Here is a 21243-nt window from a genome sequence, read left to right as displayed (position 1 = left end):
TCTATGTTACATGATCATCCAAGTTGAGTGACTTCTGGAAAGTCAAACTGTAACTCAAAGGTTTCTCTGAGGAAAAAGTAAAACAGGACTGTTGTTAAATATGTGTGCATGGTGGCGAGGAAATGACTGCTGCTTTCTAGTTCACTGCAGGACATCTTTTGTGGGATTCATTTTTCCCAACTTTAGCCATCCAGCCTAACTTAATTGTGCAGGCTCTGCCTGAATCTGATGAAGACAGAGTGACACAGACCCTCCAGATGATGATCCAGACCACTGATTAAGACTCCTCTGGTCCCTGAATTGACCAGAGACAGTCTAGCCTAGAAGGAGTTAATACCACAAGTATAATTTTTTTGAGAGTGACAAATAGGTGAGATGAATCCTACCCTACATTTTCTTTTTGTTTGTTTGTTTCAATGCCTCTGGTGCACTGGAAAGTTGAAAGCTATTGCAGAGAAAAACTTTATGCCTAGAAATAAACACGTCTGGTTCTATTCACTGTGGAGAATTGCTGTCCCTAAACGATGTCAGTGTGGCAGGAGATGATATAATATGTTTAAACTAACCATCAAGGATAAAACATCTTTTTTCCTGTATTGGTCCAACCAGGAGTAATCGTGGAATACATAATGATCAAAGAGGGGAGATGGTTCATGACTTGTACCCTCTTTAGATAAGCTGGATAAAGTTCAGCATTATGTCAGTGTGCTGTGTGATCTAATCATAAACAGACTCTCTGAAACCTCTCTGTAATCTGCTCTTCCCTACTGGTTGTCGCTGTTCAAAATGAAATAAAATGCTTCATCATTAATACCGGTCATCCTTCATTCAATGGGAAGGGCAGATCTGTCTGCTGTTGCTGTCATCTTCTATTCTCCTCTCATTTCTATTTCCATTGCCTTTGTGAGTTAGGGCTGGATTTCACAAAAAGGTCACAGAAAGATCTACCATTATATTAGATGGATTGCCAGATACATAAACAAATCTTTCTCTCTGTCTTCTGTTTTTCGTATTTCACTACGTGTTTTTCAGACAAGCAGCAGGCAGAGCAGATATAGATAAAAAATGGTGAGGTGGCACGAAGACACTCTGCCAGGGGAATTTTGATATTCTTAGATTAAACCTCACAAGCAGCCTAAATTACCACTGGTAAATCCAGGGGGGAAAAAAAAAAAAAAAAAAAAGAGGTAGAGATCAGGAGGTGATGATGTGCACTGGTGTGGCAGAATCCCCTCTGAGGGTCAACCTTTCAAACAAGGTGTCTGCATGATAATGTCTAACTTGTCCCATTTTGGCACAAGGCAGCTTGTATGTGGTTGCAGCTTTCATTTAGCAGCCTGACAGAAGTTCTCATGAAAAGAGGCAGTGATCCCAGGAAATGACATAGAAATCCCATTTCTTGGCTCTTGAAGCTCTGCAGCGTTCTTTATACTCTGTTCCACCTCTTCTAGCTGGTGTGCATTTAGGGATGGTTTTTCACAGCCTGAGATAAATGGTCTCAAAACACTTTGAAAAGGAGGGTGAATTATTGCTGTCGTCTTCGGGCAAAGCAGATAGGGCTGACTGAATACCTGGAGCCCACCAGCTTTGACTGTAGCCTTTTTTTCCCATCCTATGTGGATGGACCTGACCTGACCAAAAAGAAAAAGGGGGTTCCTGACCATTGGAAAATAGTCTGGCAATAGCTTCTGTTAAGGTGACTTCAGAGGAAGCAGCGAGCAGTCAAATCTAGGCCTTGTGTCTAAATATTTTATGCCCAGAGCTCAGATGAAGATGAATCCCACAGAATAACACTGTCATGATGAACAGCCAGCCCAAATGCCGGTGTTCCAGCACACTAGGGCTAAATCATGCTTTCCTTAACATAATTTCAGATTAAGCAGGAGATGTTTTCCATTGCTAAAAATCAAACTTCATACCCGAAGACTCATAAAATACCCACCATGGACGTACCTCCAACATCACTGGTTTTAACCTGAAGAGTGTATGTTGTGTCCTCCATCATCTGCTCGCCATTTATGACAGCTGGCATCTCACACACAAGACTTCCCTTGGCATTTTTCAGCTTTGACAGCCATTCACCACAGGTAAATGTGGCCACTTCTTGATTACTCAGGTTCTTCAGGATGATCTGCAAAGAGCCAAAACAAGGGAAAAAACTTCAGCTAAACTTCAGCTACCATCTGAATGAGGGCAAAGTTTAAACTTGTAAAGTGCACCGTGTGGCGGGACATGGGTAGAGCTTGGTCATAGCTTCAAAACCTGTACTGAGCTCTTCTGGGATAAATGGAGCTCTCTCATATGGACAATATGTGCTGTGCTGACTTGACCTGAGAAAGAGTCTTCAGAATATTGGACCTTTTCATGCATGGGGTAAAGCACAGGAAGAAATTTGCTCCTCTGGCATAAGCTTATCTCTAAGAGAGACAGACCTTTCCTGGAAGCTAGTATGGAATTCACTCCAAAGAAGAAGTAACAGAGAGTAATTAAAAACCTCACTACCTCTCCTTGAAGTACACAGTATCTTTCTTTTGCCTGCCTCCTCTGTGCAAACACACAGCAATCATTGAAAAGATATGCAAACCAACCCCAAACAAGTTAAAGCAATGCACAAGATAAAATTAGGCCAGCAAAACTTAATGTTTCACACATTTCTCCCTCTGGGAAAAGGTGACAGAACAAACAGTATGCTACAGATATTAGTCACACTGTCTAATGTGTCACGGGAAGGAGCTCAGATGCTGTGGTCATAAGAACAGAATAGGAACCTATTTAGAACAAGCCTGTGAGCTGCTCCACCAAACACCTAATAAGATACCCACCTTTATGTGTCCTATTCAACATGAGCTCAGTGGAGCACCAGTCCACCGGGAAAAAGGCATTACACTTGCCTACAGCAAAACCCTAGCATAAATTCTCACTAAACTGGGGGAGTTGGGGGGAAGAGAGGAGACAGGGCTGCAAATTACCATTTGTGGTACCATCTAACAGAAACAGAGACCGTACCTGAGTATAGCAGTGCATCAGGAAACAGCGTCTGGCAAGATATATTTCTGCAAAGGCCATGGAAGCGTGAGCCCAGACACATCAGAGAAGTGTGACGTGATATTAGGAAGAAATGAATCATGGAGCCGTGGAAAATGTTAAGTTAAAAGGGATACCTGGAGGTGTCTAGTCCCACCTTGTGCGCCAAGCGTGGCTAACTGCAAGGCCGTGTCCAACTGAGTTTTGAAAATTTCAAGGGTGGAGATTCCCCCAGCAATTTGGGTCCCCGTCCCAGGGCTGCACCACTCTCAGTAGGAAGATTTTTTTCTTTACATCTGATCAGGATTTTCCATGTTGCAACTTGTGTCCATTGCCTCACGCCTTTTCACTGTTCACCTCCGAGAAGAGACTGGATTGATGGTCTCTGTAACCTCCCTTTAAGCAGCAGAAGACTGCAAATAGATTCCCCTTCAGTCTTTTCTTCTCAAGGCTTAAAACTCCATTTACCTCAGCCTTTCCTAGTATGCCATATGCTTCAGCCCCTTGACTATCTTAGTGACCTTCCACTGCACTCTCATATATCAGTCTAAGAAACTTATAAAACTTATCTTGAGATAAAATGTGCTCAAATTCTGTCCTCAAACTGCATGTGTCCCAGTCCATGGCCTTTTGTTGACCCCAACCAAGCTTTGCCAGAGCTTTGGCAGTTCAAAAGAAGAACATTGCCCCAGGTTATAAAAAATGATTTTTAAGGATGGCGGTAGCTACACTGAAGCTGAAGCAGTAGCTGTGCTATTTGTGCATTGTACAGTCCTGTGGGTAGGGCACTCATCCGGGGTTTTCTCTCTGCCTGATGCTAAACAGGGAACTGTAACACAGCACCTTCATCCCAGAGGTACAGGACATTTTGGGCTGTGGAAGCTGTCCCACTTTAGAAAAAGCTGCTTTTTTCACAGCCAGTGACACTATTACTTTGTGGTCAAAAAACTCCTCTATGAGTCAAGAGATGTTGAATTAAATCCTTGCTTTGAACCAAGCAGAAATCAGGTCTCCACCACCCCAGCTGGTGCCCTCTCTGCTGGGGCACGGACCAGAATGAAGTCTCCTCCCTCAAGGATGCGTGAACGACGTCTACATCCTCTAAGGATTCCAACCTAGAAACTTTTCTTTGGCTAAAATTTGCAAATTTGAATCCTGAATAATCTCAGGTGGACTGAAAATGCCTTTTTCCCCCCCCGGGTGCATAAACTCTTTGCTGGAAAAAGTTCAGCCAGCTCTACCTCTGCCCTGCTGGGGAATGACAGCGACACTGTTAGTACTGAAACGTCCTGAGCAAAGCTTGCAGGGAAATGTCAGGAAAGCAGCGGGGGGTAGAAGCAGATTAGAGTTGCCAGCTGGATTGCACTCGCAGGCAGAGAGATCAGCCCTCTCACAAATAACCAGCCCATGCCCAACGCTCCAGATGCTGTCTGGGAAAAAATTGTCTGGCTACTAAAACTGCTGGAGCAAAATGTCCTCTCTTTCTATCCCCAGCCCCTCACCCAGGATGAGTGATTTCAGCTTCATGTAAGCGGTTAGCACAGAGAGAGAGAGCAGCCTCTGCTATCTCGTTCTGGGACGCTGCTCCAGAGAGGAGCAGACAGGAGGCAGAGATTCATTTCACGAGCTTCGTTTGCTCAGGGGACATCACAGCAAGGGACGTGGAGGTAGTGGGAAACCTGTGGTAGGCTGATTGCTCAGTCGCTACATGGGTATGTTGCCTACCTTACCTAGCACGAATCGCCTAAACGCCGGGCATCCAGCCCAAGAGCATCCTATCGGTCCTCCCTACGGTCGATGGTCGGGCTGGGTATCACCAGGGAAGCAGCACATCCCAACAAAGCTGGGAGCAGGCGAACAACCACTCAAGGCATCTCTCCCTCTCTCAGATCCATCTCTCTTTTAACTACAGAGGAGGCCTAAATAGTTTGGTAGACGAGGTGAAAGCCAAACATAGCTTTTTCGATGACTAAAACAGCACAAAATGAACGCCACCCTACAAGGAGATGTTTGTGGGTGTCGCGCACACACACACAGGATGATGCAGGATGTTGATTTGGATTGTGAGGGTCAAGAAAGCCATCTCAGGGAGCTGAGCTGAGGGTATTTTTATTTTCTGTCTGTTCCTCTCAGAAAAATTAGCTGCCGCTTGGCAATGAGACTGCTACTTTACGTTGCAACTAAATATTTTTTAGGGTACCTGGAACTTGCTGTGGACAATCTGCATGCTTTTAAGCTCAAACTTTATCACTAATTATGCATCGATTTTAACCGGGTTGTAGAACATCTATAAACAATGAAAAGAAAGTGAGCGCAGTGTATATGAATAAAATGTTGATCACTTGCTTTCTAGCTGAGCAAATATCGTAGCTGACAGCAACTTGAAATTAATTGTGCGCTGTATGCTGTAACAGAAAGGTTTGACACGTCCGATCATTTGATTTACCTCTACCCAGCCTTCTCCCAGCTGCAGTGTAAAACACACTCTGCAGGGTCTCACACCCCACTAACGCCAAAATACCTTCATCCTGGAATTCATCTTCAAAGACTCAACCACAGGTTTTTATGGTTCTGTTGCATGTCTCTAGTCTTTCACTCAAAAACAGGCTCCTCTGACTGTAAAACAAAAAGACTTTGCTCTGTTGCAAAGAATAACAGTCAGCTTCAGCTATATAATGAATTGTCTCAAATTCTCTTAATCTCTTTTATATAAAGGAAAAAGAACTGAATAAAGACTGAGTCCCACATTCAGGATTATTTGTGACATTTGAATGCAATGCAATTAGTGCTTCGTTAAGGCAGCTTCTTATCTGCCTGGCTTTGACAGCACAAAGTAACATTAAAATTCTGAGGGAAGCAACTCTGCAGAATTCAACAGTCTCACAATTCCTGTTATTTCACTCAGACAGCTTTCATCCTTTCTTATTTCTAGCTTTTCAGCTTTGTATCTAAAACACTGGGCAGCAGGTGAAATCATCGTGTGGACTGAGGAACCAGCTCTCCCAGGAGGAAGTTTCCAAAGCATGTATTTAGATAAGTTTCCTAATTAGAAGTCACAATTTTTTTTACAATGAAACGGTGAAACACTGTAAGAGGTTGCCCAAAGAGGTGGTAGATGCCCCATCCCTGGGAACATTCCAGGTCAGGTTGGTCGGGGCTCTGAGCAACCTGATCTAGTGGAAGATGTCCCTGCTCATGGCAGGGGGGTTGGACTAGATGACCTTCAAAGGTCCCTTCCCACCCAAACCATTCCGTGATTCCGTGATTCCATGATTCCATGATTCTATGATTCTATTCTCTGATTTTTCAGAAACACAGAGCAGTGTCATGGTAGCTTGATGTGGAAGAACATGAGATTCAGCATTAGGTCAGAGGAAAATATCCAAACTCTAAGTCTCTCCCAGCAGTTGTGAGATCGGAAAGTGTTGTTCAGCTTTGGAGAGTTTTCGGTATGTCTTTCTGTGCATAGCAACAATCAATAATATTCATTCTGGTCCAACACATCACTAAACAAATTTTGTTCCCTCTGGAGGGCTAGGTATCAGCATTTAAAACTTATTCCCACTTTTGGTGCAGTTTGAATCTTTGGCACCAAGTTCATTACTTTGCTGAGATTCTGAATGAAGTTTCAATGTATTTTATCTAGACAGAAAAAAAAATATGACTGCTTCCCTGCTTGTAAATTGAATCTTTTGGCTGTGTACAACATCATTGATAATTCATGCATTTTAATTGGTATTTATGCATTTCTATTTCTGGTAAACTAAAAGCAGTATAAATTATGACCAGCAACAGTTTACAAAAAGACTGAAGAGAATTAAAAAGATCATTTATTGTTATTTTAATAGAACACGAAAACTGAGAAAATCCTGTAGATAAATGGAGCAACAAATGGTTAATTACGGGGTTGATGGCTTAATCTAGCTTCTCATTTCATTGTGCTAGTTAGCACTAACTGTGAACCATCTGTCTGAGAGTTTAGCACTACCCCCACAAGTATTTCATTATGCAGTTTTAATATGCACTTTTGACAGAAATGGAAATGGGCTCAGATCAGTTTTCATGTCACACCAGGCTACATAAGTTTTCAAGGCTGGAATACAAATCAGAGAACACAAATCCTTCCTCCCCTCTTCCAAAGCGCTCCTGTCCTCACTCTCTGCCTGGGAATGCAAATGTTATGCTTACCTTTGCAGGGAAGGTGGGAAAGAAAACTAATAAATAAAGTTCTTGAAGTATCACTGGAGGTAGAAGATCCTCCATGCTCTGTTTCTCTAAGAAAAAGAGAAACTATGGGTACAATTCTCAAAAGCTTCTAAAATCCTGGTCTAAAAGAGTTGCATGCATGGTCCGCCTGTTGCTTCTGGAGGGCTATAAACCCATCGGATGGGTCCAAATGAGAGACTTTTTTGCCCACTTCCCTGGGAAAGCTTTGCTTTGGGTGGGACAGTCCAGCGGGCTGGATGACTGGACAGAGCTGGGACCAGGAAGGTGGGAAGGTGCTACCTGCCACTAAAGATGCCGCCGTCCCTTGCCTTTGAGCTATTACTAATTCATGACTGCAAGATCCGGAATGTCTCTGGATGAATAAGCTTTATTTGATTTCATTTTATATGAATATGATTTATAAAACTCAGGGGAAAGTATCGGGGAACTGGCAAAGGGAGCTTGACCAAGATGACTGAATCAAATCAGAGAACAGATTGAGTTATTCCTTAGGCACAGAGGGAAAAATTGTGTGTCTGTGGCATCTATTCTGAAGATATATGCTGGAGGACTGATGCTTTGGAAAGCTGCGCAAGAGTTGCCGAGAAAAAAGTTCAAAGTGGTACTGCTCAAGTAAAAAAGGTACTGAAATGCTTTTTAGACCATGCTAATGGAGGTGAAGAGCAGTTCATCTCTTCACTGGAAACTGGTGGTCGCCTAGGACCAGCGTTTAGAAACACATTATTTATGGGAAAAAGAAGGACAGCTTCAGACTAGTTGAGAAGGATGAAGGACTCAATAAAAAAAATCGTGCACTATTCTTTCTGACCATGGGTTAAGCTATTGGGTCTTAACCTATTCTCATAAACAACTCACAATACAGAAGTCCAGCGTGATATCTACTCCAGAAAAAACATGCTAAATAAACATGGCAGAGATGTGTGACTCCCTTAATCACATCTGGTGGTGTGGAATCAGCACATCGATCCATCTCTATCTTAGAAATATAATTATAGGGACCAGTAACAAGCAAACTACATTTAACTGCCCAAATAGAAGTGATCCTTACAAGGAGCTGGTGGTTTGGTAGAGGAGATAAAGGCAAGCACTGTGCTTTTGTGCAAGATAGGCCAGTAGGGAAAAAATGCAATCAACAGAAGCTGCCGGAGCCGTTTTGCATGTTCTATTCAAAATGCAAGAAGAAAACGACACCTTATTTGTATGAACAGGAAAAGAAAGAAATCTGCCTGTGTGCTAGAGGGAGAAGGGAAAGGGAGAGATGGGATGCTTCACCTGAAAGGATGGATTATTTGGAAATGTCCCACCCAGCCCAGGCCCACGCTAGCTGTCCCTGCCTGACAGAGGGGGATCCACTCTCCCACGGGGTCAGAGCCTGACAGGGGTCTGCAGGAGCTGACATACATCCCAGGGACCAGAAAATACTGCAGGTGCCCTGGATGGCAAGCCAAAGCTCTTTTGCAGAGGGGAGGAGAGTGAGACCTAACAGCAGAGACCATGGTAAAGCTTTACAGCACAGCTTTGCCCTTGCTCTCTTTTTTTTTTTTTTGACTCAATTCCTGCAGGAAAAAACCATGAGAACCCAAATGGAAAAAACATAGGAAATTAATAAAAGCGAGTCACTGGCAGCCTTTCTCCTCTTTCTCAAAGGCTGAGAGGCTTCAACACAAGCAGGTTGCAAAGAAATACGCGATGTGAAGTGCATTACCCTTTCCAGGAACCAGTGTGGGCGAGTCCCCTTCCCTTCCATCCGGATCCTCATCTTCCTGAGGGGTGCGATGTCGGCGATCTCCATAATAAAACTGTCCTCTTGGCCTCGCTCAAACCTGGAGGGATGGAAAGACTGAGGAGGTTTCCCGCTGCTTTACGGCATCGCTGCCTCTCGATCCCCTGCCCATGCTGCAACTCGCGTCTTGCCAACAGTCTCAAATTAAAAGTTTATGAGTGCACTTTATTGGACTTGAGCTTTCCTGTCCTGCGATCACCAGCTACTGTGTTTTTGGCAAGACAACTCAGCACAGATTTGACAGGGATTCCTCCTCCCCGGGAAAATCAAGCCCATACAAGGCACCTGGAGCCGTTCCAGGCAGCCTGTAGCATACATTATCACTCTGTTTGTAACCAGAACAATACAGACAAAGTCAGGTTTCTGCACATCGCCTTCCTCCTGGCATCTGCCCACGTGCCTGCCCCTTAGCCCGTCCCAACTAGAAGGCAAAGCAATTTTACTTAATCTTCTTTCGCTAAGATGCAGCGCGTAACTTTGCATTTGCTGCGGTGATAGACGGTTGCTGCAGCTCAGCTAAAAATGGCAACCTGATTGCAAGTCAGAGCCCAACACCTAAGTTTAGTAAGCACAGGCAAACTGTGTTAGAAAGGAGCCAAAACTGACCATCCCGCACTCTCCTGCTGAATTTGAGGAATTTGGATTTGCAAACTAGCTCCATCTTTGGTAAGAACCGGGGTGGGTTTGTGTAACATTGCACACAAGATCTTACCCTATGCTTGGCTGCTGTATATAGGCACTAGGATGTGTAGGAGCTGCTCATCCATAGCAATCAGCAGAAAGCAGGAAAAAGGGAAAAACAGCTAACATATGCTTCTTGAAGAAGATATTACGCTAGCTAGGACCGCAGCTACCTTACCTCCCTCTTAGCATCAATGATGCTAGGAAGAAAGCCTTGCTCCAGTAAAAGTGTTGCCTCAGGCTCAGTATTACACTTTTAGAGCAAGTGTATCTTCCAGGTTTGCCCTCCAAATACTCTGGCAGAACTGCTGTGGGCTTGGAGATGGAAATCCAGCCCTTGCTAAGTAGAAAGGCAGCCAAATCCAGGGGGTCTACCAAGAACCACCGTGACCATTCTGCTCTTGAGGTTCCTCCTTCGTGCAAACTTCTCCTTGGGAGTAACATTACCTGAGTCTGCCGAGAGGTTTGGGGAGAGCTCTGCAAACTGTGGGCACTACCATAATATAAATAATCCATAACGACGATATCTCGTTCCTGGCAATGTACTCAGCCTCCTATAGCTGTGCAGTGCCAGGATATGGAGAAAAACCCATTTCTTTACCAACCTCTGCTCAGATTACACCCTGCAGCATGAATGTGATTATCCTCACACCATTATCTGAGCCTGCAAAACTGCAGATGTTAGCAATAGGGATTGGCTCGAGCCTCTCAGTTTTCATCCAGGCATTGCTTTCCCTGCACTCCCAGAGGCATTTGGATAGCGGGGTTTGGTCCCAGTCCATTTCCAGTTATTAAGGGTTATGTTTGCTCTTTGAAAAACTCCCCTCTTGTTATTTGTCTTTCTGTGGCACCGGATACCAAGACAGCCTGTCTTACTGTGAGAAAGAGAATGTGCTTTTGTGCCTGAACTGGATTTATTTCCACATCTATTTAAGAAAAAGGTGTGACCCCTCCAGCCTAAATTATCCCATGATCCTATGATCAGTTTTCATTACAATCACTATTACCTACAAAGCTTCAAAGAAGTCTCTCGCTCCGATCCTTGCCAGGCTGAGCAACTCTAAGCTAAACAGTCTGTTAGCAAAATAAACCATTATTTATCTTCAGTAAATGCCATGTTTACAGTTTGTAAGGCTGATACTCACCTGCTACTTCCAAGAAGCCATTGTACTAGAGGGAAGCAATTGCTAAAGTGACAAACTGGGTGACCCAAGAGCTCTCTCCTATCCCTAATTTATATGAACATGAACATAAGCCTGAAAAAAATTGAGAAGGGAACAAGTACCCAGACAAGCTGACTGCTGCTATTCCTTTTCCAGGACACTGAAGCATTTATCTGAGGGTTTTCATTAAGCTTTCCTACCCATGCCTGCACTTATAAATATTTCTATTGCCCAGAGGTCTTGGCAATAACAGTAATGTAGCTAAAATTGCCTTAAATCTGCAGCAGGTTAGACAAACGGTTCTTCGTAATGCACTAAGCTGCTGTGAGTGAATTGGCACTGGATGGCCCCAATAAAGATGAAGTGCCTTCTACCGCGCGGTTGCACCCCTCGCTGCTGGCGCAAAGGCTGGAGCGATTTCCGTGCGAACCAAAAGCCGGGGAAGCCTGTGCTGTTAACATCTGGATGAAGACCGGTGGCAATGGGGTGGAAACTGGCAGTATACGTGTTGGGGGACATGAAGGTCCTCTGCAGAGGGTGCTAATGAGATGATGAGAGCTCTGTGCTGTTGGAGGTGTGATACAGAGCACCTCCAGCTAGCAGAGATGTGCCAGGATGTCCTCAAAGAATAGCACAGCATCCTGGGGTTATTAACTTATTAGTAGCTGTGTTTTACATATCCTTCTTCTTTATACAGCCCCAATGAGTTTTTCAACACCTTTTGCAGATCTTCTATTGGCAGAACACAACCGAAGCAACTAGTAACATACAAACTGTGTGGCTCTCCTTTATTGCGTTTTCATATCCTTATATCAGAGATTATCCATCCCACCCATATAGACTAATCTGATGTTTTTTTTATAGGCCACATAGTTTAGGGATATCAGTTGCCTGGCCAGGTGGAGCAAAACTGCAAATCCTCTTTTGAGGGGCTGGAGATGTCTTGGTCCCTTTTAGAGGTTTTTGGTTGATGTACCCTCATGTGAAGTCTGCTTTACTTTTCAACACAAACAGCCATGGTCCATTTTCCCAACTACTAGAATAGAATGTTGGGCTTAAAATAGTGGGAGACAGATCAGTTTGGGATTGCCTGGGGTCTTGGAAGGGGGATGTCACCGATAGCCAGACATGCTGGTAACGCAGGTGCATTGCCCCACACATTGGATGTCTCTCTGTGATGGAGAGCAGGTCCAAGAGCTGTGGTTTTCTGTGAGACTCAGCCATGTTTCTCGTGGAGATTTTAGTCAGCAGCACCTCTGCTGCATTTTTTTTTCAGAGCAAACAAGGCTCGTGCTTGTTACTAACTAAACCCATGAAAGTTTCAAGCATAGCTGAACACGCTTGCCCAGACACCCACTCTGCTATGACAGCTGCAAGTAAAACATCCCCTGAGCAAACACCTCTACGCAGGGAGCCTTATCTTCAATTATCCAGCCCACATGTGATATGCAAAACTGCAGCGGAGGAACTGCATCGCCAGGAGGCTGGGGGAAAAGTCCAGTGTCACCTCAGCAAGCTGAACTCGAACTGTGTGACCAAACGCTCCAGCTCTCCTGACGCTCTGTAGCTGCTTTGCTGAATAAGATCAGAGGTAGTCAATTAATTAAGTTTAAGCCTGATTAAAGCAGTCTCTAAAAGATGGGTGGTGCCATGGTCATTCTTGAGCATGCCAAAACTTTCTGTACCGAGGTTGGTGCTAGAAAGGAACAGGAAAGTGTTAGGAAATGAGTCGGTGGCACGTGGCTTTTTTTGGCTTACAGAAGCACTGGTGTCAGACTAGGGTTACAGTGTTTGATAGCTGGTTCTGCTGAAGAAAACATAAGATTTCACCTTTTTAGTAAAATGAGAGCAGGCAGCGCAGCTCGCAGCCCGTTTCCATCTCTCTCCACCGTAAGGCCACATCTGGGCAGACAGATGTCATTGTGTGTCCCTTTCGTGCCAGCTGCAGACAAGCCAGCTCCAGTTCCAAAACCGCCCCGTTACATTAGCATGGCACAGAGCCTACTTCTCAGCAGGGCCCTCCGCTTACCAGCTCAGGTTCTGGCATCCCTCCTGCGGCTTCTGGACCAAGCTGGCTGACATCTGGCCAGCTCAGCGAACGGGAGGAGCAGACAGAGGAAAGTCAGCACCTTCCCATCACAGGCAATTCCCAAGGCAGGTGTGTGCCTCTTGGTTTGTCTTTCTTTCACTGCGCAGTTACTCATGTATCCCCATTAAATAATGTCTAAATTAAATTACTTATTTTTCCACAAAAGATGTGTTTTGCTGAAATTGCACCTGTGGTTTCAGGCAACGTCCACAGTTTCTCTTGGAGCCGATGCAGGACTTCACAATTCATATTTTTGTTCACAATACTTCTCTCTAAAGCCACTGAGGAACAGGGTGAACAAAACTTCTACAAATGACAAAGGATGGTTTCCCTGGCTACACAGTGCTCTCCTTTCCTCTGCTCTGCTAAATAAATTACAATAACACTTACAAGGGGCCCAGTTCTGAACGTATAAAGTCAATGGGAGTTTATCTTTGTGTTTCAGTGGGAGCATGATCAAAGCCTCAAGTGCTTCTTGACTTGATGCTAGAATCTGTTATCACTCCACTTGTAACCAACAAAAATGACAGTTATTGTACCTGTCTCCATTTTTTTCCAGCTGCATCTCCTCAGTGTTCCCATTGGATCCAAAGACAGTCATGAAAATACTGGCGTCGGTACCGCCGCTTTCGATGTCTCCAGTCACAACCGTGACTTCGTAGAGGATCTGGGGAGAATTTGAAACAATCAGAATATCTCATTCGAACAGCTGTCCTTAACCCAGGCAAAAGCCTGGGCAAAAGGCGAGACAGGCTTTGCAAGAGATTTACTTCTTTGCCAGAAATGGTTACAACACAACTTCTTGGTTTCTCTCCACACTGTGGTTCTCAGAGGCAAAGTTAAAGATTGAAACTAGCTACGGGACCTTCCTCTTTGCCTCATCTATGACTTTTTCTGCAGATTTTCTCAGCCTAGATAGACTCGGAGAGAGAGACACGTTCATTTTGACAACTATATGCTTGGAGAGTGATGAAGACCTGATAAACTGCTTCTCCACGGGAGTCACAACCTTCACGTCAGTGGGTAGATCTCCAACCCTCTGCTACTGGCATCTCCTCCCGGCCACCTCCCAGCACTCCAGACCTCCGTACCACACCAAACTTTTGCCATTTTTAAAAAACATCACCTAAAGTCCCAATTGTTTATTTCCCTTGACCGCAAAATGTTTCCCTGAAGTGTTTGGTGTCTATCTGGGCCACATTTAGTTGAACATCGCTAATAGTTTTGAAGTCTATACATCTGAACACCCTCTACAGCAGAAAAATGCAGCTATCCTATTTCCCAGTGGGACACACACCTCTGCATTGAATGCAGAGTGTTCCCAGATCTCGTACGTTAAAGGTATGTCAATTTATGAAAAGATGTTTTGCATCATTTTCACTTTATTAGCCTAACTTTGCTCTTTTCTCCTGACATGTGAATAGTAAGATTCAGAATAAAATATTTCAAAACCGTGCAAGTCCCAGTGGCTGTCAGTGGCATTAAGACTTTTCAGCCACTTAGACGCTTTCAAGATCGTACCTATGGTAACAAGACCTCTGGATTTAAGAGGTGGAAGGATATCAAGAAACAGCCACAACAAAACTTACTTCAAATAGTGCACTCCTAGGCAAATTTTATTGGCCTGAATTGTGACTGCCACATAAATAAACAGTGCAAAAGAATATCATCATAGAAAAATTATTTTTCATGTTTTTTTCAATTCTGAATAACCTGTCCATCACATATTCATCCATGCATGTTTTAAATCATAGCAAAGCATTATATTTGCTATAGGTAGGAGAAAAAAAACCCTCTTCTACCGATGCATTAAAGGTTTTCAATGACTGTGGTGGACATTGACTAGTTTCTCTATGTATGGGAAGGCAAATACTCAATTTAAAGCACAAAAAGGGAATATCAAGCCAAGAAGAAAATTAAATTGAAATGGGTACGTATGGCTGTGCAAGAGTCAAGCAAAAGCAAAACAAAAAAGCATTAACTTTCCCAAAGATGTTAAATGTATTAGTCTTCTTGAACTCTAAAAAAAAAATTTAAAATCAGTTTCTAACTACAGCTGTTTATGAGAGAACAGTCCCAAATTCCCTCAACTAGGAGACTGATCAGAAAGTCAAATGCGCACTTCTGATTTCATGTCTCAAGTATCTCCCCTGATTTCCTTCAAACCTTTCAGTAAGTTTCTGGCCCAACACCATAGAAAAAAATTAGTTAGATGTGTCTATTTTTGGCATGCTTATGAAAATAAATATTCAGGATTGGGCTTTTAAAGGAAAACTGAACATCAGTCTTGATTAACATCCACTTCAATCTACGGGCAAGCCATCAGCTCACCAATAGAAGCTTGGAAACCTTATCTGGGAGGTTAAACAACTGATAGGAAGTTTTTAAGAGATTAGGTTTTAACCTTGATATTCAGTCTGAGGGAGGGTTTTTTCCCTCTTTGGTCAATTCTACCGCTGAAACCTGTGTTGAGTTGTTGAATCCTTCACAGATGCTAAAAATGTTATCACATTTTAGTGTGTCTGGGGAACAAGAAAGATTTCAGGAGAATATCTTTAGCTTGGGAATCAAGAGCAGCATAAAGAAAAATTAATGTACTATGAAAGCGTAACCTCACTGTAAATAGAAACACATCAATAGAGATTTTAAATTGCCATACAGGTATTAAACACGGTATTATTGTCCCATTCATCCAGACTGTTATTTCTGTTATAAATCTTACATCCAAAATCAGCATAGCTCGGCTTTCCAATTTGTACTTGGTTGAAATATGGCATAGCACACATTAGTTCAAATTTCATATATATGGATGAAAAGACTATATAGTTTTTTTCATTGCTTATTCAACTTTAATCAGTTATTCATTTCAAAGATCAAGCTTACAAATGTCTCCATGTTTTAACAACTTCCAATTATTATTAGTTTCTAACTGAATTCAGTTTCCCTATCCCATATCGTAAAAGCTGATATGTAGCCACGCTATGCAGAGAAGAAAAGATCTCCATTGCTCTAATTTGACAAGTTGTTAGAAGTATCTCCTCAAACAAAACACGATGGAATTAGATTGCACAAAGGTGTTCACCTTGCAGCTACTCCAACTCCATGGGTGATGGCAGTGGGTGCTCCAGGTGTGGTGACAAAACGAGGACACGCTGCTGAACCGCATCCTACCTGCTCTGCCTTACCCTCTTCTTCTGCCTATGCCATGGCTGCATCCAACCAGCATTATTAAATAGAGCTCTAACTGGTAATGATGCTAAACCATTCCTAAAGGTTTTGCTAAAGAAATAACAAAGAAACCCTCTGCAAATAAAAGGCTCAAACCACGTGCAGAAGTCAAAGTATGAGAAGTGCTGGCACACAACCTATATCAGCACAGGGCCATGCAGCAGCTAAAGATACAAGATGAGCCTAGAGCCTACCTTGAGGCCAACGTTAACGCAGTCCGCATCCAGGATGTTGAGGATCCGTGAGGTGAGTCCATCACCTTTGTCTCTGGCCAGCCAGCACTTACAGACAAAGTTATACATGACGCCTTTGGTGGGCACGACGATGGTGAGCTCTTCCACCAGCCAGCAGCTCTCAGGAGTAGCACCGTCATGCCCCACCTGTGAGAGACAGCAAGAAACCACCTGCTTGTTAAAGGGGATTTCTTCAGAGCAGAGACCCCGATCGGGTGTTTTAACCAGTGATGAAGGGCTAAGAGTGTTGACTACCTACACCATCACACAAACCACTTCTGCGGTGGAATGGAGGGAGCTGTGAAATCGTTCATGCTGTTGCTGCCCAACAGGCAAGACATCAGCGTACACGGCAGCTGATGTGGACAAGGAAGCTCAGGTCGTCAGCTGCTGAACATGGGGGAAGGCTGGACACTGCCAGTCCCAAAAGTAAGAGAGGTAGACTGAACTGACCTACGTGAAAACACGTTCAGTCTCTTACTGCTCTACTTCTATTCCATTGGTCTCTATCTGCTAGTTTGCTGATCTCTGCAAGGCCCGTTCCTCCACCTTTCCAACCCCTCCACTGCTGTTGCAATGCTTAGAAGCGACTACCCAAAGCTTTGTAGCCAATATGAAAGATGCAGCTACGCAAACACCCACATGTATTATTCAAGCACTCCTTCCCTCAAAAATCCACACCTAAGTCAACTATACATATCAAGCTGTTTCTCTGCTTCCCATCTCCTTAAACTGCAAAAGCTCCATGTTTGTATATATAGGACCCAACAGATGGAGCTTACATCTGTAGCTGGTTGATTTTCAACGACCATCTCCTCCAAGCTCAAGAATGGTCCACCCTGGAGAGCAAGAAGCCACACAAGAGTGGCAGGAAGCCTGCATGGATGAAAAAAGTGCTCCTGACAAAACTTAAATGGAGAAAGGAAGAATACTAGAGGTGGCAGCAGGGACAGGGAACCTGGAGAAATATGGAGACACTGCCCAAGTGTGCAGGGATGAGGTTAGGAAAGCCAAAGCCCACCTAGAGCTGAATTTGGCAAGGGCCGTGAAGAGCAGTAAGCAATGTTCCTACAGGTATATCAGCAGCAAAAGGATGCTGATGGTGCAAACTTCTCCAAGAAACTGCATGTGTCCCTCTTAAAGAACATGGGCAATTAATGAGGGGGCAGGCTTAAAAGCATAATTATGTATCCCAGCTGATGTATGAAACTCAGTCAGTCAATCAGTCATTCCAATGAGCTATCTGTATATAAAAAGTTAAATAAAAGAGCTACCTGCAGTTCATTATTTTCAGAGCAAGCGTTGTTTTTGTTGTTACTAGCCAAATGAGGTCTTTAGTTCTCGCTGGTTTTGGTTTTAAATTATTAGGATATTTAAGGTTGCTCAGAAAATAATTTTTAATAACAGGTTCATCTGGGGTGATATATCTGTGGTATCTTTTTTTTCCTCCCCAAAACAAGTGATCTTTTTTATCTGTCTCAGCCATCACTGCTATTAGGAGTATTATTACTATACTAATGTCTGTGCAGCTGCAGAAAATTAGAGTTAACCACTAGGGAAATTCAAGTCTACAATGGATGCATTAATTCTCAGATTCTTGGGGTGTGAGGGGAATGGGAATGTAACACTTGCCTTCCCATTCCCTCTCTGCCAGCTTGACTGCCCTTGTCCAAAACCAAAGCCCCTCCGAGACTGCACAGAGCCTCTCAAGACCTGTTGCAGGACGGCATGGATGAGGCGGTGGGGAAAGGTCAGGGCAATGGCTCTGGAGTGAAGCAGGAACAGAGCAGCCAGAGGAAAAATCCCGAGGAGCCCACGAAAGTCTGCTGCTCATTTGGGTTCGTTACCGTCACCTCCTAAAGCCTCATTCCCAGACATTGCTAGGCATCAGATTTTTGCAGCAACCTTTAACTCCTTTAGTATCAGTGACTGGCCAGAAAAAAACATCCTGCACATGAAGCTGCCTTGGAAAACCTGCACACAAGCAGATTTCCAAGGGCTCCAAGAATGACGTTGTAAAAATCTGGGATAAACTCGTCCAGTGCTGAGTCTTCCGTATGGCTGGTCTTTTAGAGCAGAGCGCTGGGATTTGTCTTTCAATTCCAAGCAAATCTTTAGCTAGACCATGCCAATACAGTGATGATCCAAAGCCATGGCCACACCAGCAGCGTAGCCTGGACATGCATACCAATATCACAACAGGTTTTTGGAGCTGAGATGTTTGGACTAAGTTAGAATGACAGAATTCCAAAGGCAGCTTTGTCCTTGGGCTGTTTGAAAATCTGTGTAACTCATTCCCACCGGCCTTGAGGGACTGTTGAGTACTTCACATCACCAAGAGTAAGATGCACAATTTGCACTGAGCAGCTCACAATCACTTTGAAACCGAATGCAGCCACAGGGGAAAATGGGAGAGAATTTGAGTGGCAAATAGAAGGAAAAGATGCCCAAAAAATGGGATTCCTTGCTTATTCTGGAAGCTACAGAGAATATTAGAGAGACCTGAGGGTCTTCCAGGATCAGGTCCCTAGTCAGTGAGGGAATGGACTTGCAACACTTTATAGTCCACCACATTTTACTCTGTGCTTGTGATGGTGAAAGGCTCTGAACCAGAAGTGGTTTAGAAGTGCAGACCAATGCAGGATTCTTCTGAACATACCTGTGTCTCTCTGCAGCAACAGCAGTCTAGGGACAGAGACACTTTCATTCATTAGGAGAAGAAATATTAAAACTTGTTTTAAGAACACAGTATAAAGTGCCTATACCAAATAAGTTGTATTATTTATTTTCATGTCAGCATGTCTATTAAAGTACCCCAGTAGTAAATCTTATACCTGTAGGCTTACAAGACAGGTATAAATGGGCCCCTTTCAAATTACTTCATGTTCCACTGTTTCTGCTTTCACTACAGTATATTTGCAGCAGGAGAATAACACCGAACTAGAAGTGGTATCATGCTGCAAATCTTGCGATCCTACTAAATCCTGCAGTCTGCTACCTTGGTTCTACAGAGGCCTTCTGGAATCTTAATCCCCATGCTATGCTATTTTCACATGGTAACTGATATTCGGAATTTCTTGCCTTCCAGAAGCAGCCAAATGCCAAATCTGAGAACGAACTGTTCCTCACTTTTCCCAAGTAGATAACCAGCAATTTTCTGCAGTGTCCCTGAACACTGCAATTTTCTACAAGGAAAATATGGACTGATTCCATGGCAACCACAGCAGACTGGCACATCGATGTCATCGCAGGGATGTGGATCAGCAAGAAGAGACCTTCCAAGCAGAGGGCACTGCATGAAGGAAGGCAGAAGGCCAGGAGCAGATGGCTCCTCCAACCACGAGCTGGGGGGTTACAAACTAAAAGGGAAAAATGAGCAAGAGGTGAAGCAGTAGACTGGTGAGATCACTGAGGGTAGGGGTGAAAGAGTGCAGAAGAACGTCACACAGCTTGAAAGCTATATGTTATTTCTTTTTCTAACTCCGTGCATTTCATTTGCAACTTTTTCTCTTCTTTCCCATTTGTAATCCTTTCCAAATTATTTCTTTTCCTTGCTTCTATTTCCAAGTGTCTCGTCCTATTTTCTCCTATTTTCTGTCCTTTCCTCACCCTACTCACTGTGTCTTTTCCAGCATCCTATTTATTTCTTCAGCTTGCTATTTCTGTCTCCCCGACACTGAGGTGTTATAGAGGTTTTTTTCCTCCCTCTCTGTCCCAGCCCATGGCTGTTTCCATGTGCACACAGTCTGAAGAGAAGGATTTATGTACTTGCTTCACTTTCAAAGTTTGACCTAGAGATGGCTAGATAGAAAGTGCCACTAATACTCATAATAAGCAGGCACTTGGAGTGCATTAAGAAAATGGCTTAATAATAAACTCAAATCTAGTATGGAGACTTCTCAAGGTGTGAGAATCCATTGCCTGAATGAAAGATAATGGGAGTGCTTCAGTCTATCAGCTGCTACAAGAGGACGTACAACGGCAAAATTTTTTTAATTAGTTAGGATTTCTATATCTTTTTATTTTCACTCATCTTCCTCCAAATACACAAGCATGTGCATCAACAGGTAGGTTTACTGCAACACAGGGCATGGGGTAAAAATAAAATTAAATAGGCTCTTGGAGTCCTCACATCCTGTGGGTTTCAGCACTTGAGGGGCTGGAGCAGGCTTTCAGGAGATGGAACTGCTGTATGAAACAAGAATGATGTACACAAACGCTCCGGAAGATTCATGTGAAGTTTAAGCTCAGTGATGGAAAGTCTATGCAAATTCTGTCTCCCTGAGCCATAGCAGAAAAAATGGCTCCTGTACTGAAATCTATTTGTGCACGTTACTTATGAACGATGATTAATTTTCTTCTCTAAGCCTGGGTCCTCCAAGCTGTGAAAACAATTTTCATGTTTAGCTAGAAAATTATACAAGATGTGTTTCTCACTGCAGGCACAATTTATGAAACCCAACTGGAAGTAGCATAAAAATCAACTAGGAAAAAGACTGATGGAGGACTGCATCCTGGGAACCTTCACTGCATCTGTCAATAACAGGATTTGACTAAGACAAAACAGTGCCGGAGATGGGACAAGTTACAACTTCCTTATAATTCAAAATTATCTTCTGCCTCCCAAGGATCTTGGTATCTTTACGCAAGATATAAAGCGTACTTATTTTGAGGTTCAGACACATGTGAAATCTCATTAGCACATCCCTGTTTACATTCCTTTTAGACCCAGGTGTCTTTCCTTCACTGCTAAGAATAACAGGAATATGTGCTTTCTTTGGCCACGTATTTCATGTGCCTCCAGTACTTGCGCTG

General features: G+C 43.5%; 1 protein-coding gene across 3 annotated transcripts in view; it reads right to left on the bottom strand.

The window, feature by feature from the left end:
• Positions 1-21243, bottom strand: part of LOXHD1 (lipoxygenase homology PLAT domains 1) — a 143609-nt gene that overhangs the window by 23099 nt on the left and 99267 nt on the right. For all 3 annotated transcript variants that reach the window (XM_009923972.2, XM_069774821.1, XM_069774822.1), the window contains 4 exons: positions 16390-16575; positions 13507-13634; positions 8957-9074; positions 1954-2131 (listed from right to left, as the gene is read on the bottom strand). In XM_009923972.2, coding sequence (XP_009922274.2) covers positions 1954-2131; positions 8957-9074; positions 13507-13634; positions 16390-16575 — 610 coding nt within the window. The remainder of the gene's footprint in view (positions 1-1953; positions 2132-8956; positions 9075-13506; positions 13635-16389; positions 16576-21243) is intronic.

This window comes from Haliaeetus albicilla, chromosome W (genome assembly GCF_947461875.1).
Source record: "Haliaeetus albicilla chromosome W, bHalAlb1.1, whole genome shotgun sequence".
Taxonomy (NCBI): domain Eukaryota; kingdom Metazoa; phylum Chordata; class Aves; order Accipitriformes; family Accipitridae; genus Haliaeetus; species Haliaeetus albicilla.
This window is presented reverse-complemented; position numbering and strand designations above follow the sequence as displayed.